The sequence below is a fragment of the Fistularia commersonii genome, chromosome 23, assembly GCF_037954325.1.
Source record: "Fistularia commersonii isolate RoL2024-O1a breed Wild chromosome 23, RoL_Fcom_v1.0, whole genome shotgun sequence".
Taxonomy (NCBI): domain Eukaryota; kingdom Metazoa; phylum Chordata; class Actinopteri; order Syngnathiformes; family Fistulariidae; genus Fistularia; species Fistularia commersonii.
The window spans coordinates 10,639,164-10,656,738 of NC_141306.1; the positions used below are offsets into that span (position 1 = coordinate 10,639,164).

A 17,575-nucleotide genomic window follows, 5' to 3' on the forward strand; every position below is an offset into this window, starting at 1 on the left:
AAGCTTAATAAGTCCAACAAAAAAAAGCCTTGGAAAAATTTCAGTTAGTTTATTTCTGACTTCAGTCAGAATAACATGAGGGTCATTGGTATTTCTTGCGCTGCTTTTGCATGACACAACAACTGGTGCATACCTTAAAGTGGCCACCCGGGGTATAATACCCATTTAATCTTGTTTCAATCGTATTTTAGCCGTAGCCCTGTGTCCCTTATGATTGCTTTTTATCTTTAACTAGTACATGTTACATTGTGTAATACTGTACTGTTTTTCAAATACACATTTCAGTTGCTAAACTTTGCCAAAATTTACCATTTGTGACTGATTTTTTTCCATTTCAAAATATCTAAAAATTCAAAAACAAAACTAAAAACAGCCCCCCAAAATTGATGCAGTTTGGGAAGTACAATGACATAAAAGAAGTTTTAAAATAACAAAAAAGAAAATCCACCCCATACCAGTGTACTGTCAGCAGCTACTTGGATCATATATGTTTCAGTTGGAGCATTTTTCAGCCCAGGGATAAAAGAGGCTAGGCTCTGCTCAGTCAGCCATTTGAGCATGCCTGCAATGATTTTCTTTGTGGATATGGGGGGAGGGGCGACTATCACGTCGAAGCAAGCTGCGTGGGATTACAGACTTCATCTAAATTCCCTACTGCATTGTCTTCCTGCTTTGATGACCTACTTGTAATCAGTGACTACCAACACTGCCTCTTATAATAAAACAGCCAAATTATGTGCTGGATGGTTTTATCATTGAATGTGAAATCTTGGTCTAGTTTCTAAATATTCAAATGCATTGTATTGAAATAAACACAAATGGACCACAAAAAATATATTCCTTAAAAAAGAGCTCTTCAACGAATCCTTTCTTATTTCTTCAAGTATTAACTTTGAGCAAGAGTGAAAAAAACAAAAACAAAACACATGTTCACAAACATAAATTAGGCATAGTATTACTAATACTAACCAAGGTGTCCCTGGAGCGGTAGTGGAGAATGTGGGCGAGGCAGAGTTGGAGATGTGGTAGTCAAGATCAGACTTTTCCTGTTGTTTGTACGACAACTATGACAAAAAAGAGAACAGGATGATGATTAGCGTAAAAATGTACAGCTTTTTTGTTGATATGTTACAAATGCATTGCATGTGCACAACTGCTTGCAGAGCTGTAACAGATGCAAAAGTGGTCCTCAATGGTGAAGCACAAAGACCTTTTTAAGTTCCATAGGATATAAAAAAGGAATTGAAACAAATCTATTAGACAGGGAATACTTTGACAAGTTGAAAGAGAAAAAAGTACAAAGTTAAATAGATGGTGACAAAAACCAGGGACAGTAAGATAGTCATCAAAATGGAGATTGAACCATGAATCATAAGGCAGAAACTGCCTTTCCTTGTACCCCCATCGCTTTTTATAACTGTGTTTAAAGTTTTCCTTCAGACTCATAATGAAATGAACACTCATACAAATGGCAACCACCTGTGCTGCAGTATATGATAACAAGGCCTCGAATAGGAAACTTTGGTTTCAAAGGCTGTAATCAAATACACATAAACCTAGTAACAAAGACCAGAAAACAATCGAACCCCAAGCAGCTCTATCTCTTTTTTAGTGAATGCCTGGATGCTTCTGTATCCTCACTCAGCACCTTGTCATCTGGACTCACATGTGAGCATAACGCATCACCTCCACACATTCAGAACTCAAACACTCTTGCAGTGTAGAGATATGTGATGACTGAAGAGGGGTCGACAGTGATCTGAAGATGACCTCAGTGAGAGACACTGGCTATAAAAGGAAGCGGGGGAGACTGAAACACCATGATTAAAAAAAAATGTTCCAACATAAGTGTTTCCAATTAGGAAATTAATGAAAAAAATGAACCCAAGAGAGAATTCATGACACAAGTGTATTATAACAGAAATATAAAAACTTACCAATGTTGTTTTATAATTCCACCAGTTTAAGGCCAAAGCTTGATTGACTTGTTAACACAATAAAGGTTTCATGTAAAAATAAGCTGGTTGCATAGACTCATTTTGAGTGAAATGTGAAAAACTGAATACACCATTAGATGTAAATATCTTAAATGATAAACATTTCTTAAATATAAGAATTATCTTTTTTTTAAGGATGTGATTGCAACATTGACCTGGCATAGATTTAAAGCTTATAAAATATGACCATATACCTGGAGAGAATTGTTCCTAAATGACTCTACAACCCGTTGCAGTGGAGGTGCAGCAGAGATGTTCTCCTAATATTGCCTATTTATTAGAATTACTAAGTTCGATTCTTAAAGTAAATTTTCAAAATGTCCAGGAAAGTAGGGCCAGACTGGAAATGTTGAGGCTTTATCTGTGCAATAATCATCATCGCCAACCTTTATCTGACCTTTTAAATCCAACTTCATGCAAGCTATGCCATCACACTGTTAATCAATTTATTCTATGAAACATTTACCATCATCTCTCTCTCTCAAAAAAATAAAAAAATAACCACAGAGAGCTGACTCCCGAGGCATATTTCAGTGGAGTGTATAAAATCATGTCACTTTCATTTTGCAATGTCAGGGTCTAATTCTAAGCATGGCTCCAGGACTTTGCCTCAGTTTCTCAGTCCTAGGTGAGGGTTCCAAACTCTTATATTAAAACAAGTTGAAAGAATGAAGTCTTTGATGCAAGGTGCAGGAGGTTCTATCACTATGGCTGAGCTACTCCTAAAAGGGAATCTAAATAAAAGACGAGTCAAGCTATTGCTCATTCACACCAAAGGGATCATTACTATAAATGTGGATTTGTGTGTATATGTTAGCTCTGATGTGTGGCAAACTGTCTTATGATTGCCTAATACAACACATGGATGGAAGAGGAAATGAATTGGTCTGATAATTGTTTTGTAGGCTACATATTAGCTGTTAAACATCTCGCATTAGACAATTCTAAAATATCTAAAATAAATACCTCAATGTCACTAAAGAACGGATGAAACATGGATTCTAGTTCTTAATGCTCTCATTTTTTTCCACCATAATGCATTGAAAAATAAGTTTTTTAGATGCCTTAAATGGCTAAAAACAAGGCCTTGTCACAAATGTTTGAAGAAGGTAAAAATATGCTCATTTGCTTTATCTGAGCTGTTGAAAGCTGTTCATGGCAGCAATAATAATCAAACATCTCATTTAATGCTGCAGGGAATCCTGAATTCTCATAAGTGCTCAACTGCAAGAGGGGATCTGCTGGGGATATGGTGGATATGGGAGATGATATAAGAAAAGAGGAGTCTATGTAATTGCTCTCCAGTGGAGACGAATGATTGTGTCCTACTCCTGAGATGATGATGAGATGTAACGAAATGGCAGAAGAGACACAAGTAACTTGGTAGGGACACAATATTAATAACAGCACAATAAAGGGAAATGAGTGAAATATGCAGTAGAAATGTAAACATTGCAATTTAACGAGCTAATTATTGAAAGGTAAACGTCATATACAGGCAGCCCATGAAAATTCTGACGTGGTTCATGGCTGCTCAAAGACTACTGTGCAATGGCAGCAATGAACATGCAAATTAAACGTGCAAATTGAAATGTAAACAGTCGAGCACAGGTTGAGTGTGCAAAACAGTCATGTGATGCTGATTGTTCTAAGGCAGAACTCCTGTCAACAATATATGAGATTTAAAAAAAACCCTCAGATGACATCAAGAATTATTTGAACAGTAATGCCTAAACAATTTCTGGGTAAGTGAGTCCAGAAAGGAAGCCTTGAAAGCAACAACGAAAGGAAAACAATAGGACAAAGCAGGGCTATAAAATAGAAAAAGAAAGTAATGCTGAATGAGCCAATAAAAGCTAGTATGCCCTTAAGTGTGTCTTGCATGCTCATGTAACCCTGCTGAGCTGGTCTCTAATGGAAGAGCAGATACAGGTTTTACCCTAGGGCCCAGCACTCTCGTAACCCAGCCTCTCCTTCCTTTTACACAACCTCCAAGATCCCTGTGTGCTTTCGCCTTCATCATTCCCTTGTTTTTCCTTTTTCTTTACTGTCAGGTATTTTGTCCCCCAACATGTCTCATTGAAGCTTAGAAAAAACAAAGAAATAAAAAAAGAACCTTTGAAAATATTTTGGATGATTTTATATAGTCAAACATATTTCCACATATTGCCAACTTCCACTTAATTCAACGGCCATTTGAGATGCATTAAAAACATTTCTCATGGGTTAACAGCAGTATTATAGGAATTCTTTAATTTTAGTTCACAAAGTTGTTGGCACAAAGGAGTATTGTGAAAAGGTTTAAAATATTTTTGGAAATGTGACATAATGAGTGAACTGACTCCTTCATCACAAGGAACTTGTTCATTTCGAATACAATCTGAATCTCACCATTGACAAGTCTTTCCAGAAAGCCAAGGAACACCAAAGTACAAAAGCTACAGTGCCACAGTCATCTTACTACCAGTGAAGGCCCCTTTCTAACATCTATTATTCATGTTGTGAAAAACTAGCTGATATCCTAACTAGGATATGGTAGAATAATATGAAAGACGAGGCTCATCATTTACCTCTACATTACCAACAAATGTTGTGTCTTGAACATGGTGAAAATGTGTTGGTAGGTGCATGTTACATTACATGGTTGAATTTTACCTAAAATAACCTAGGGCAACTGTCTATACTTTTGCCAAATAAAACTATTGTTGAAGTAAGGTTAGTGCAATACCAGAACCACTCCTTATTAACCTGGTGCCTTATCCATCAGATTCAGTTTTTCCTTTGCCCAGTGATGGAAGCGTAGCCCGATTAGCTCAAGATAATGATAATTCTATTGCCAGTGGCAGTAATTTCGTTACTTTGCATATTTTTGGAGTAATTTTTTGTCATGTTTAAATACTTGGTGGTTATTTACAAAGAGAAAGAAGCACAAATTCCCCAGTTTACCTGTATTTCAGTTTCATGCATGGAGTTAATGTAAATCTATTGGTCTTTTGTATTATTCACGGTTAGAAACTCTAATCTGAGAAATTATTGATCTATTTTAAAATTTTGTAGACATAATTATCTTTTTGCATCTCAAGCTGAGTTGGAAGGTGAGGCAAGTCACACACTGACCAACAAAGGCAATGCTAACTTGACCATCGACACATTGCTATGATTGGCAGACATGAAACTCAGAGGTATAATCTCACTTGTCATGTGCCATATTACACTTCTGAAGATCTGCTTGTCTGTGTGCATTCCAAAACTACAACTGCTTTAGTTTAAGAAAAAATACAATTTAGATCTGATTATCCCTATGGTGTCAGCCAAGCAGGGCCTGGGAAAGGCCATCTAGCACCCCTTAGTACATCAGAACATGTGACATACTGTGCTCCCTGATTTATTTAGAAAGAAACAGGTCCCTGGTGGAATGCCATTACATTGCAACACTGTACTGTTGAATTTTCCTGTGTGTGCCCATGTCTGTGTATGCACGCAGACACATATGCGTGCCTGTGTGTCTTGAAACTGTAGGAAGAGACTGAATTAAGGAGAGAGACTGATTTAGGGTGGCTATGGGATTTAGAGAAAAACAACAAAAGGTAGCAAGGGATTTTAGGCCATTATCTGAAGGCTTAGGTGCCAGGGGAAAGAACATCATTGAGTAACTGTGTTTTGTTTCCTGTGCCTTGTACTTAAAGAACTCCATGCAGAGTTAAAAGCCTCTGCCGCAGGCTATGGAGGGGGCAGTTAACGGAGGTTAGTCTATCTCTGTAGAGAATTAAGAAATAATGGTCAAGGTCATATAAGTCTAAAGGAAGAAAACAGACAGTAGATAAAGCGAATCTGTGTCAAGAGATAATCATTATTGTTTATATTGGGGGCAGATCATTTACTGTGTGGAGTGAAAACAAGATAATTACAATTACTTGCAAAAATGTGTTATTGTCAGATTTAATCATCTCTGAGCAGTACTAAGTTGTACTGTACTATTCTCTGTGTCTTGTGACAATGTGTTTCATTTAGGTTACGGTTCATTTGCCTTTTTTTTAACCAGGCACAACAAAATCACATTTTGTGCTGACATTAAATTTCTTCAATGTGTATAATTATCTGAGGCAATTATTTAATTACCTGTAATGTTGAAAATGGGCTTCGATAAATTCAAAGTTATTTTTTCAATTCAAAATTAATTCATAATTGGTGCTTTTATCATCATCACACACTGTTTTCATTTTATCAATGCAGAACAAATACTTTGGCTTGTTTGAAACATTAGCAATTAGTGTAGTTGGTAAAATTCAACAAATATGATAGAGCTCAGATTTTGATCCTGCTTGCCTGGCTTAACATGACTTTTCTTTTCCCTTAAAACTTCAAGTCTAAGCATTTCTTTTTAATTCCTCTGTAGGTTCAATTGTAAAATGCTTTTTAATTAAAAATAAACATCCCAAAGTTACTGCACTACAGTGTAAAGCACTGTCATGAGAGTGGCATGGATTTTTTTCTCATTTAATGAATAACTAGCCCAATATCCACCGACTGTTGGTGTTAGTATGTTGTGGCTGATTCATGTAAATGAACAAATAGCTTGACAATCAACAAAGTGCAAATGTGTAAAATACATACACGGTTAAACAAGCAAGAAAGGGGAACTGGATAGTAAATAGGTGGATTGCAGCTGACAGGCTGAGGGGTTTAAGAGACAGGAGCAGGAACAGATTAGGAACGGAGCACTAGGAAGTAGGAAGGGAGATAAAGAATTGGGCAGATGGAAAACGAGGAATGTCTTTCAGCACCATGGACAACAAACAGAGCTCCAAGCTTGCCTCGAACAGACAGCACCCACATCACTCAAACAAGCACTACACTGAATAGAATAAGTACTATCAAGCCTCCTCAGTTTCCACATTACATTCAAATCAGGCTTCAGTGGTTAAGACCTGCTAAGCAGATGAGAGAAAAGGTGGGAGGAGCTTACTTCAAGAATAACCTGATGAAAAGCTTTTCACGAGAGGAGCAGGATGCTCCTCTGGGAGAGGGTAAAAGGCCAAACAAATGGAGGAGAGCAGACAGGAGCAAAGGAGTGTAGCACTCACCTGCTGTTCTTGCGAGGCAGTGACAAATCCTTCTGGAGGAAACACAAAGACAAAAAAAGAGATCAGGTATATGAAAAAGTAAAATCGGTTCACAGGTGATGAAAGGAAAACCAGTGCTTTGTAAAGAAAACACCTGTTTCTGAGGCATCAAGCTCCACTGCATTTAACAGGTGCATAACACGGCTAACTTGCTTCAAAAACCATCAATTCAATTCATCGGTTTCAACTATAATTACATGACTTGTCAAAATGAAAAAACAAAAACAGTGTAATGACATTTGGTTTTTCAGTAAGCCAGTTTCATTCCTCAGTGAATGGTCAAGGGGATTTTATAACATCTCTTGCAAGACCTGGCCAATTTGTTATGTTCACCCAATATAGCGCTTCATTATCACTACTCACTCAACCTCATAACTCATCACATGAAAATAAAAAAGACCCCATGCTAAGATAGAATGCTGTGGGTTTTTTTCTTTCTTTCAGATAATGGCTGCGTGGCTCAATGACAAAATACCAGACCCCACTACTCTGATAGAGATGATCCTAACCTCCAATGAGCTCTTAATTCTAAGCTCTGAATCAAAATAAAACATTACTGTGCAGCTCTTGAAGTTTTCTAAACGAGATAATCCATCATTTCTTGATTGAACATTTGTGATCTTATGGTCTTCTTATATCGCATTATTAATAATAAATCAAAATTCAGAGAAAGTTCAACCAAAATAGAATTAAGGTAAAAAAAAATTCTGTTTGATTTTTGTCTGTACGAATTTTACTGAAAGATTGATTAAATGTATTCATTAAACAATTAAGAGTGCCTTGGTATTGTACAATGTGTGGATTCTTATATATATCTTATTTTTATTCCCTCGCCCCCTAAAGTGTCTACACTACATTTAAGGAATTCCAAATACAGGATTAAGCATAACATCTAAGCATTTTTTGTGCAAAATACGAAGGGTCTCTCTGGTTCCCAGTCATGATATTAAACCCTTCTCTTCTTCCACCACCTCTGTTATCCACCTTGCGATTGAACACCCACTCCTTTCTATTTTGACCATAAGGGCACAGGCCCAGTGAGTCAAGGGGTGCCCCATCTCAGGGAGATCCCCATCTTCCGTTGCCTCAGAGTATGGCAACTGACCCCTTCTGTGTGTGTGTGTGTGTGTGAGTGAGTGAGCTGTGTTTTAGCATTGTAGTTTGTTGCATTGGCCATGGACAACAACCTACAAACACATGTGTTCTATTCTATTCTACCATTTTTGAAGCAGTTCATAATGAGTGTGACCTGATCACTGCAGCAGGGGAGCAGGGTGTCACCATATGGTGTTTTGGAGAAAAGCGCATGTATGTGTTTGTATAAGTGAAACAGAGGGAAAGAGAGAGAGAGAGGGAGAGAGAGGGAGAGAGAGAAAGAGAGAGAGAGAGAGAGAGAGAGAGAGAGAGAGAGAGAGAGAGAGAGAGAGAGAGAGAGAGAGAGAGAGAGAGAGAGAGAGGGAGAGAAAGAAAGAAATCGAGACATCGAGAATGCTTAAAAGCGGGAAGGGAGAAAAAGAGAGAATAAACTCAATGGAATGCCAAGGCAGCTGAGTAGGACAACCAGCTGCCAAAGACATACAAAACACACACATGCTAAAGTTTCAATGCATATAATGTAAATGCTTATTTCATTAACATGCTTACTTGGAAATTGGAAATGGAGAAGATTAAGTTAAATTGCATAGGTATCTATTTAGATGCCACATTTAAGCAAATAACAGGCACCTTTTGAACAACCCATGACAGTTCCAGGTTAAATTATTTATCAATATTGGTGGGAAAGTTCTGCTGTTTGGCGCTGGACAAATGGAAGGCACAGCAGAGCAGAAACTGCAGCTATATAACTGCAGCAATATCTAGAGTCCACATTTACAGCACACCTTTCGAAGATTCAATACTGGGGAAATTGTTGTGTTAAAAAATCACATTTCTTATTCAATATATATATACATCACACATTCACACATTAACTTTGGATGGACTGGTGTCACTTTTCAGTTCTTTGTCACATGTGGTATCCATGTTGGGGGCCTACCTTGGTGCTCTCCAAATGTACAAGGTACAGCACCTATATTTGGACATAACTTCCCTCTCTCTCTCGCTCTCTCTCGCTCTCTCTCTTCATTTCTTTTTGCTCCCGCTTCCTTCTCTGTCTCTTTCTATCTCTCATCACTCAGCTGGCCAGCCTATTTAAAACATTGCCAGTAAGTTTGTGAGTCAGACTCTGCGCCGATTACTTTCCCTTGCAGCTCCTGTCATATATAATGGAGGTATAAAGCGGGGATGACGAGACACTAAAATCATTACCTCACTGCTAATCATTCTCTGATTCTATTTCACTCTTTTCTCCCATTTTGTCTCCTCCACAGAGCAGTGGGGGTCAATCTTCCATGAAGTAGTCACCTTGTCCCCCAAAAACAAACACACACAGACATAAGCTGCCTTGAGAACATAAACTGAGTGGAGATATACACACTCCTCCCAGGCCTTCAGGCTGCACATCTCTGTTCAGTTTGCTTCACTGAATCATCAAGAGATTGTAGGGAGTGTATAACCGGCAGTTAAGCAGACCGCTTCATAATGGATGAATGCAGTGGTTTGAGCATGTCATGTGAGCATGCACCATTGTATTGCCCACCTAAACTTATTACAAAACTAGCGCTAAAATGAACTTAAAGGAAGCCGAAATCAAAGCAATGTCAAGAGGGATCCACAATTTACGATGCAAAAACATGCCCATGCTGCATTTCTCAATCAAGCCTGTAAAGAAAGATAAAATATAATATCCCTTTGGAGGGACCTAGAGATACAACTATTGAATTGTACAGTTGTTAAGAATCACTCTCCTGCAGAAAGAATTCAAATAAGTCAATTAATAAATTACTTTATAAACTCATAAATCAAGTTGGTGCCTATTAAAAACATCAAACTATCAACTTCAGTGCAGTGATACGGCTCATGTTAACAGTTCACTCACCTGTCTACGGCTTATATATAGTCAATTGAATATCTTTGGATATTTGTGGACGCAATATCATATCAGAAACCATCTGATCACAAAACTCATACTGTACCTCGAAAGCAAAATTGTAAAACAGTTATAACATAATTTGGACTGGTGTCAATAATGCAGGCGTGAGCACAACTGACGGTATAAGGTTTCTTAAACGTAATATCACTCGTCATGGCAATAGCAATCGGACCCCTTGGTATCTGGATGTTTACAACAATGAACGTGGTTATCAGATTCACAAGGTCTACGGGCAACACGAGAAGCATCGAATGACATCACCTGCAGCCTCCGGCGACGTATAATCCCCGAGTCATCCATGGCTTTATGAATGGTGGCGAATCACCCGGTAGGGATTTCCCTATAATAAACAATCCGTCGCCCCAGTGTTTAAACACTGGGGCGGTTGGGGGGTTGCGGCGTTCACCGGGACTGCGCAGCGGCACCTGCGTCTTCGGAGCATAGGGTGAAGGAGGGCGAGAGAGGGGGAGTTAGGCATCACGTCGTAAACACAAGTCATGTGCACTATTCCACGTAGTTCGAGAGGATGTTGACAAAAACCAACCACTTCTGGAGTCTCTCCCGCCAAACGGCAGTCGTGCGTCCGCTTCTCGTCCGCTCACGCTAAACATTTCACCCAAAGGATTGGCACCCTTCGACATTGGCCAGCCGAACGACGGAGGCCTGAGCAGTTACGATAACCAGCACGTCCGCGACCCGGTCCGGAACCCACGTCGAACCGGCAATTGGAGAAAGACGAGCCACACCCGCCCCTCATTCAGTTACTTACAGAAAAAGGGGATGTTTAAAGCTCAGGCAGGTTATTCTAAATGGTGGGTTTTATACCCGGCTCCGCCGCTGGACTGACATCACATCTGGTTCACCGTGGAGAACGCCTGTCAGTTTCTGTAAACATCACCGAAGAAGAAGAAGGTGGAAAAAAAAATTGACATCCCGCCTGAACATCCCGCTCCTCAAACACTTTCTTCCCCCGGTGTTCACTTCGAGGGAAACCGGAGAAAACCAGACAGGGAATCCGCAACGCGATGCTTGTGACCCTTTCCTGGAATATCCTTTCGCCCCTCCTCCCACTTGCTCTCCACTGATGAATGGAGCATCAAAACAATAAATACAGAAAATTCCAATATGGCAACGCGATGACAAGATTGTCCCTTGAACGCACAGGAAATCACGTTTTCCCCCGTATTCCCCTTTTCCTTTCCCTGAAATCTCAACGCAAGTACCCCCAAGTAGGCTGAGTTCAGCACCACAGACAGCGACTCACCTTAGTAGTAACAAACGTTGCTTCGGGTTGAAATGACTTTTGCAAGCAATGCTTCTCAATGTAAAGAAAATAGCATTAAAATACCCCAAGAATGAAAGCAGAAGAAAATTTAGTTAGAAAATTTCATGCGATTATTCAGCGACCATGGAGGGGCCCAATTGGAAAGCACCTCTCACCATAGTGACAAATCAATGTGAAAACATAAGTCATTTAAGTATAGAGGATAACCACAAATTTGAAATGTTTGAATAGTAACCTTGATGGATTATTTCACTTCATGTAATGAGAGATATAGGAAAATTTAAAAATCATATCACCCATCACACCCTGACTTGAATGATATTACTGAAATCACAAAACTGTAACCATGACCAGTCACGTTTACTTCATATGACCCTGCTCTCCCACCATTGCCTTCATGTCTCACTTCACTTGCCCCAAACAGATAACAAACCATAATTCCTTCATTGAAAGGCCCATTTGAATTATTTTCCATTGTCTTGAAGTATGAAGATAAAATAAGACAATCCTTTGTTAGTCCTACTGCAAGAAACACAGAGTGTACTTCCAGCAGCACAAAAAAACAGAAATATTGGTTCAAAAACAATTAAGAAAAAATGACTAAAAAGTGATGAAAACCACATGATGATTTTAAGGTTCTCAAAGATATCAGAATCTAAATATATAAAGCATGTATTATGATGATCAAATTTAAACATATTGCGAAATGATAAACAGTGACTGACATTAAGTACAGGGACCTAGATACTGTGGGTGTATCCAGAGACTGGGTGTGCCATCAAATGGAATTAGTCATGGTTATAGTCTGATAGCTGCCGGAATGAGAGCTCTCTCTCTCAAGCACTTAGAGTTAAGAAACCTGCCACTGGATGGGCTCTCTGGTGGGCTCCATTGTGGATGACTGTTTGTTGATCACCCCCCTCAGAGCCACTACCTTCAAAAGCTTGATGGGACACCTAAAGTCACAGCTGGCCAACTTTATCAGTTTAAAAAGCTATGCTGCAGCTCCAATAGCCCACACCATAGAATATGGAAGATATGGAAGGTCTTACAAGGTGCTAACAAGAATGCATAAGACCTAAGCCTTCTCAATAGGCACAGTCTGCTCTGAGCATTCATGAAATGTTAATTGTACACTTTAGGAACTTATTTCGTGAAAGACTAAGCAGGAAGCCACAGTAGGCCCTCAAAGTCTCAGGTTAAGGGAAAGTGCTTTGTTTTATTTGATTATTTAAAAACAAATAGTTTCCAAGTTATTTGTCATCTATATCTATTCTTCCTCATTTGTCTCTTCAATTTGAAGAATGTACGTGTATCACCCTTGGTGCTCTTCACTTTTACTTTAATAATTAGGCAACAGGAAAGAAACAAAATCAGCTTGGAGTTAGAATGCGCCCTCAGAGCATAATTCCTTGCAGGAGATTAGGACTTTCCCACAGGTTTATGTAACATATGGTTTAGACTGCCCACACAACCAGGACCTCATTAGTGCCAGCGTGATAATGTGCTCTACATCACATCTTCCTATTTCATCCCACAACATCATATCCAGAAGGAAATGACCAATAAGGCTGAAGGGATTCTGTGTGTTTTTATAAATGGAAGATAATTATTGTTTTTTTTTCCCCCAACCTGGTACATAACACTGTATGGCCCTTCTGTAGAGACATATTTAGATCAATTTGTCAGGGTTCACACCTGATCCCCATTGTAATCGGCGCCAGCTGCAGCAGATGCCGCTAATCAAGATCCCTATAAAGGTCAGCGGCACGCTCTGCCTGGTGCCGGGGGTTTGTGGTCCTCACAGACCACTGTGAACCCCTGCCACGACCAGGGCCCCACCCCCACCAGACCCCTGCCACGACCAGGGCCCCACCCCCGCCACGACCAGGGCCCCACCCCCGCCACGACCAGGGCCCCACCCCCGCCACGACCAGGACCCCACCCCCGCCACGACCAGGACCCCACCCCTGCCACTGTGGCTCGCAGAGCCTTGCCACGACCAGGACCCCATCCCTTGTCATGACCAGGACCAAGTCGGCCGGTGTAACCTCTGTCCCCGTCTGCCACCCTGCCTGGGGCCCGTCCCGTCTGCAACCCGTCCAGTCCGCAGCCCCGTCTGCAACCCATCCCGTCTGCATCCCGTTCCGCCATTTCAACCAAATAAAAGCGCTTTCAACCCATCTCTGCCCCGAAGCGTGGTTCCCTGCTCGAGTACGCCCCAGCGCCTCGTCACACAATTTGTACCTGTTTTGGTACAAATGCCTGTGGTGAAAAAAATCCTGTTTTGATTGGCTTATCCATGTTGTAATCAGGTAAATTCTTTGTAATTTAAATTTCTCCTAAAAGTGTTAGTTCATAAGTTAATTCCAGAATGCCTGCAATACATCCACAATTCATCTTGTGATTTAACATGAAATAACAAACGTGGGCATACTTATTCCCTGAACTTCAATGATTATCAATTTACCTGCAATACTTGCGGCTGTTGTCATTGTGAGTGAATGTCGCAGTAAGACAGAGTGGATATTTGTCATGGAAAAGTGAGGATGCAAGTAGAGGAGGTGAGGAAGGACTCAGGGTTTAAATATTTAGGGTAAATCATTCAAAGCAACATGGGATGTGGAAAACAAGGGAAGAATCAAGTAGAATCTCAGGGGTTATCTGTGACAGAGGGGTGGTGGTGAGACCAGTCCTTCTCATGTCTTGGAATGTTTGACCTGATAAAAAGACAGGAAACAAAGCTAGAAGTGTCAGAGCTTAAGATGTTAAGATTTAATTTGGGAGTAACATGGAGGGATAAGATTAGAAATGAGCACATGAGACAGCCATCTTAGAAAGGAAATCAGACAGGCCATATTAAGATGGTTGGGCTAGGCAGGTAGAGAGGGAAGACCAAAGAGGAGATCAATAGATGTGGTGAAGGAGGACATGCAGTTAGTGAGTGTGACAAAGTAAGATTCAAAGGACAGGGCAAAATGGGAACAGAAGATCTGCCGTGCTGATCTCTACAGGGAGAAGCTGGAAGTCGAAGAAGATTGTCATTGTGAGTGAGCTTGCTGAGATAACTTTCAAAGGCTTGCTGTGTTTTGATCATGGATGCTTTTTTAAGAGAGTAAAAGCAGGAAAGTCACTGGCTAACCATTGCAGATGAATGTGACCATGTTTATAATGACAGTAGCACTTAATTATAAAAAACCTCTATCTCACTCGTTTCAATTTTATATTGTTTATAAAGTTTATAAACAACAGTAGTGGTGGACGCATTGCTGGAAAGAGAAGCTCTAAATGCACTTTCTAAAACAAAAGAAGAAAAAGAAACAGATATTTTGAAGACTGGCTGGTGAGACAAATTTCATTAGTTATGATAATGACCTCAATTTAGCACTGTATACGCAATTGTTGGTGCTGAGCAACTAATGCACGTGGATACTGGAGGTGTGAGTGTTTATTGTTTTATTTGTTGTCTAACTCTTTGTGAAAGCACGATGTGTTTTTTGACTCTTAATGCAGGCTGAGTTGGAACCCCCGAGTCTAGGTGTTCAGGAAGTACAGTCTTTTATCATCCTGGGAGAAATACTGGTCTTTTAACTCATTAACGTCATGATTAAACCACATGAAAAATTGAAGCACCACGATATTAGATCAATTTAACCAAAAATAAACACATGTGAATATTAAATGGAACTTTGCAGGATTAAGATAATAACTTTTATGTTTAAAGAAAAGTGAACAGTCTGTTAGACTTAATTGGGCTAAAAACTGTTAATAGAAAGGATAAACACAAAACATAGTGCAAGTATGTTAAAAAAATCTATTTATGCAGAATTATACAGGCAAGACAGGATATATAATCCCTCTAGCATGTTTTGTTGGGTCACAAGACCTCCCACCAGGTAGACGCATTCTGAACACCTCTAACTGGAGGCATCATTACAAGGTAATGGAGCAATTGTGTGTATGTCCTGTGTCTTCTGTCGTTCACTTGTAAAGCGTCTTTGAGTACCATGAAAAGCGCTATACAAATCTTATGTATGTATTATTATTATTATTATTATTATTATTATTATTTTATGATTATTGTTAATTGCAACGGACTCCTTTCAGCACGAATGAGCTATGGCTTTACATCCCTTGGATATCTGTACTCCTAACCCTATCTTTAAGGCTAAGTCCTGCCCCCCTGTGGAAAAAAACTGTGTTTAGCTGTTGGTATCCAAGACATCCTTCTCTCAGTCACAACCCAAACTAGTTGCAAACTGGAGGTCCCCATACTCTGCTCCCCACAATTGGGCTTGACCATAGAGATCAAAAACACAATCAAGGCCAGCCTTGAAAGAGCCCAGTACTCATTTGAAATGCATTTGAGCTTGTGCCAAGAATGCGGACCCAGCTTTCAAAACATTGTACAGAGACCAGATGGCTTGTGTTATTGCCCTGTGACCTATCGTTCCACAGCAACCCCCACATAACACCCCAGGTCATCAACTCTCTGAAATCTACAAAGTTAGTGCCAAAAATCCTCCTCCACACCCTGGATTTTTGCTTTTAGACTAAAGAACCATTGGTGTCCACCGGGTGGTTCTGGGGTCTTTCGATGGTCTCCTTCCTGCTGCCTCCATAATGAAAGGTTTGAAAAGGGACCGCTCAGCCTCCATGTCCAAAACCTGTCCTCAGGACACATGAAAAGCTCTTCTTGAGGTGGGAGTTGAGGGTCTCCCTGACAGGGTCCTCTACCAGACGTTCCAACCTCACCCTCACTACATGTTTGCCTCTTCAGTTTTATCCAACTCATCACCAGACACCCCTTCTCCTCACCTGAGTGTCCAAAACATATGGCCACAAATTAAAGTCGATCAACAATATTTGGTCTCAGATTCTCTGGTATCAGGTACACATATGAGTCACCTTATGTTGTTATGGCCAATTCACAACTAGCAGAGAAGTTCAGTAATGATACATCAATTGGGGTGAGATCAGATCCTCCCAATCATACCCCTCCATGTATCCCATTATTGCAAACATGAGTATTGAACTCTCCTAGTAGAACCACCCAATCTCAAGGCCAGACTCCCTCATGGGAACTTTGGACCAGGGGTATGCCCTAGATCAGCAGTTCCTAAATTCTAATATCAATGGGGTCTTCTTGAATTGGTCTTAGTACAGCGCCTCCACTTTGGTCCAGTTTACTTAACTCTAGAGGTGAAACTCTTACATCTGGGTGGCATTGCTAAAACAAAATAAAACCGAATCAGCTTATTTGGATACTTGATAAAACTAATCATAAAGAGGAAAATGAGTCCTGAGGCTGAAAGAAACACTTGCAGACATTGTGGAAAGCTCTGAAAAGAATATTGATTGTACAAAAAAATGCAACACAATCAGCATGACATCATTGAGGCAACAGTACAGCAGTACACTGGGGAATGGCTGCAGGCCCTGATGGTATCTCCCCCAGGATACTGAGGACCTGTGTCAGCTGGGTGTTAGGAGCCACTAGATGTAATGGAGATCCAACTCTCACGCTGTGTGCAAAATGGGAAGGAGCAGACTCTATTTGCTGAGGAAGCTCAGATCCCTTTTACAGAACTTTCACAAGCCTGTTATGGTCAATGCCCTCGTCTTTCCTGCTGTCAGCTGGGGAAGCTGCATCAGAGCCAGTGACACCACCAGACTGTAAAAAAAATGAAGAAGGCTCAGTCCTGATTGGTCTCAGGCTGGACACCTTTGATGCCATGGTGGAGAGGAGGAAACTGAACAAACTGTCATCCATTATGGATAACCCTGAGCATCCCCTCCATCACACACTTGACAGAGAGCAGAGTACCTTCTCTGACAGACTGTTGAATGAACAGGTACAAAAAATCTTTCCTGCCACACAACATTAGACTTTATAACACCAAACATAAACCTAAATGACATTTTACATAATTCATGATGTACAGTGTTTCTTTTAATAACCGCAAGCAGTTGTGAGAGCCATACCCTGCCCCTAGTCTCACAGACAGATAATGAAAAAAACTTACTACAAACACAGAAAGAAAAAGTAAGGGAGAGAGAGGGATAGAAAAAGAGAGAAAGAGAGAGGAAGTGGAAATACTGCAAGCTACGCCTATTGTATTAAGAGAAAGAGAAAGAG

At 40.2% G+C, this 17,575-nt stretch overlaps 1 protein-coding gene across 3 annotated transcripts in view; it reads right to left on the bottom strand.

Annotated features, from left to right (window-relative positions):
- LOC147221047 (microtubule-associated serine/threonine-protein kinase 1-like) overlaps positions 1 to 11,174 on the bottom strand; it is a 35,354-nt gene extending 24,180 nt beyond the window's left edge. For 2 of the 3 annotated variants that reach the window (XM_086170594.1, XM_086170592.1), the window contains exons 1-4: positions 10,696 to 11,174; positions 10,413 to 10,582; positions 7,082 to 7,113; positions 970 to 1,064 (exon numbers count right to left, since the gene is read on the bottom strand). In XM_086170594.1, the coding sequence (XP_086026720.1) occupies positions 970 to 1,064; positions 7,082 to 7,113; positions 10,413 to 10,451 (166 nt within the window). In that variant the 5' untranslated portion in view covers positions 10,452 to 10,582; positions 10,696 to 11,174. The remainder of the gene's footprint in view (positions 1 to 969; positions 1,065 to 7,081; positions 7,114 to 10,412; positions 10,583 to 10,695) is intronic. The other variant, XM_086170593.1, reaches the window with a different exon arrangement.
- Positions 11,175 to 17,575: the final 6,401 nt, after the last annotated feature.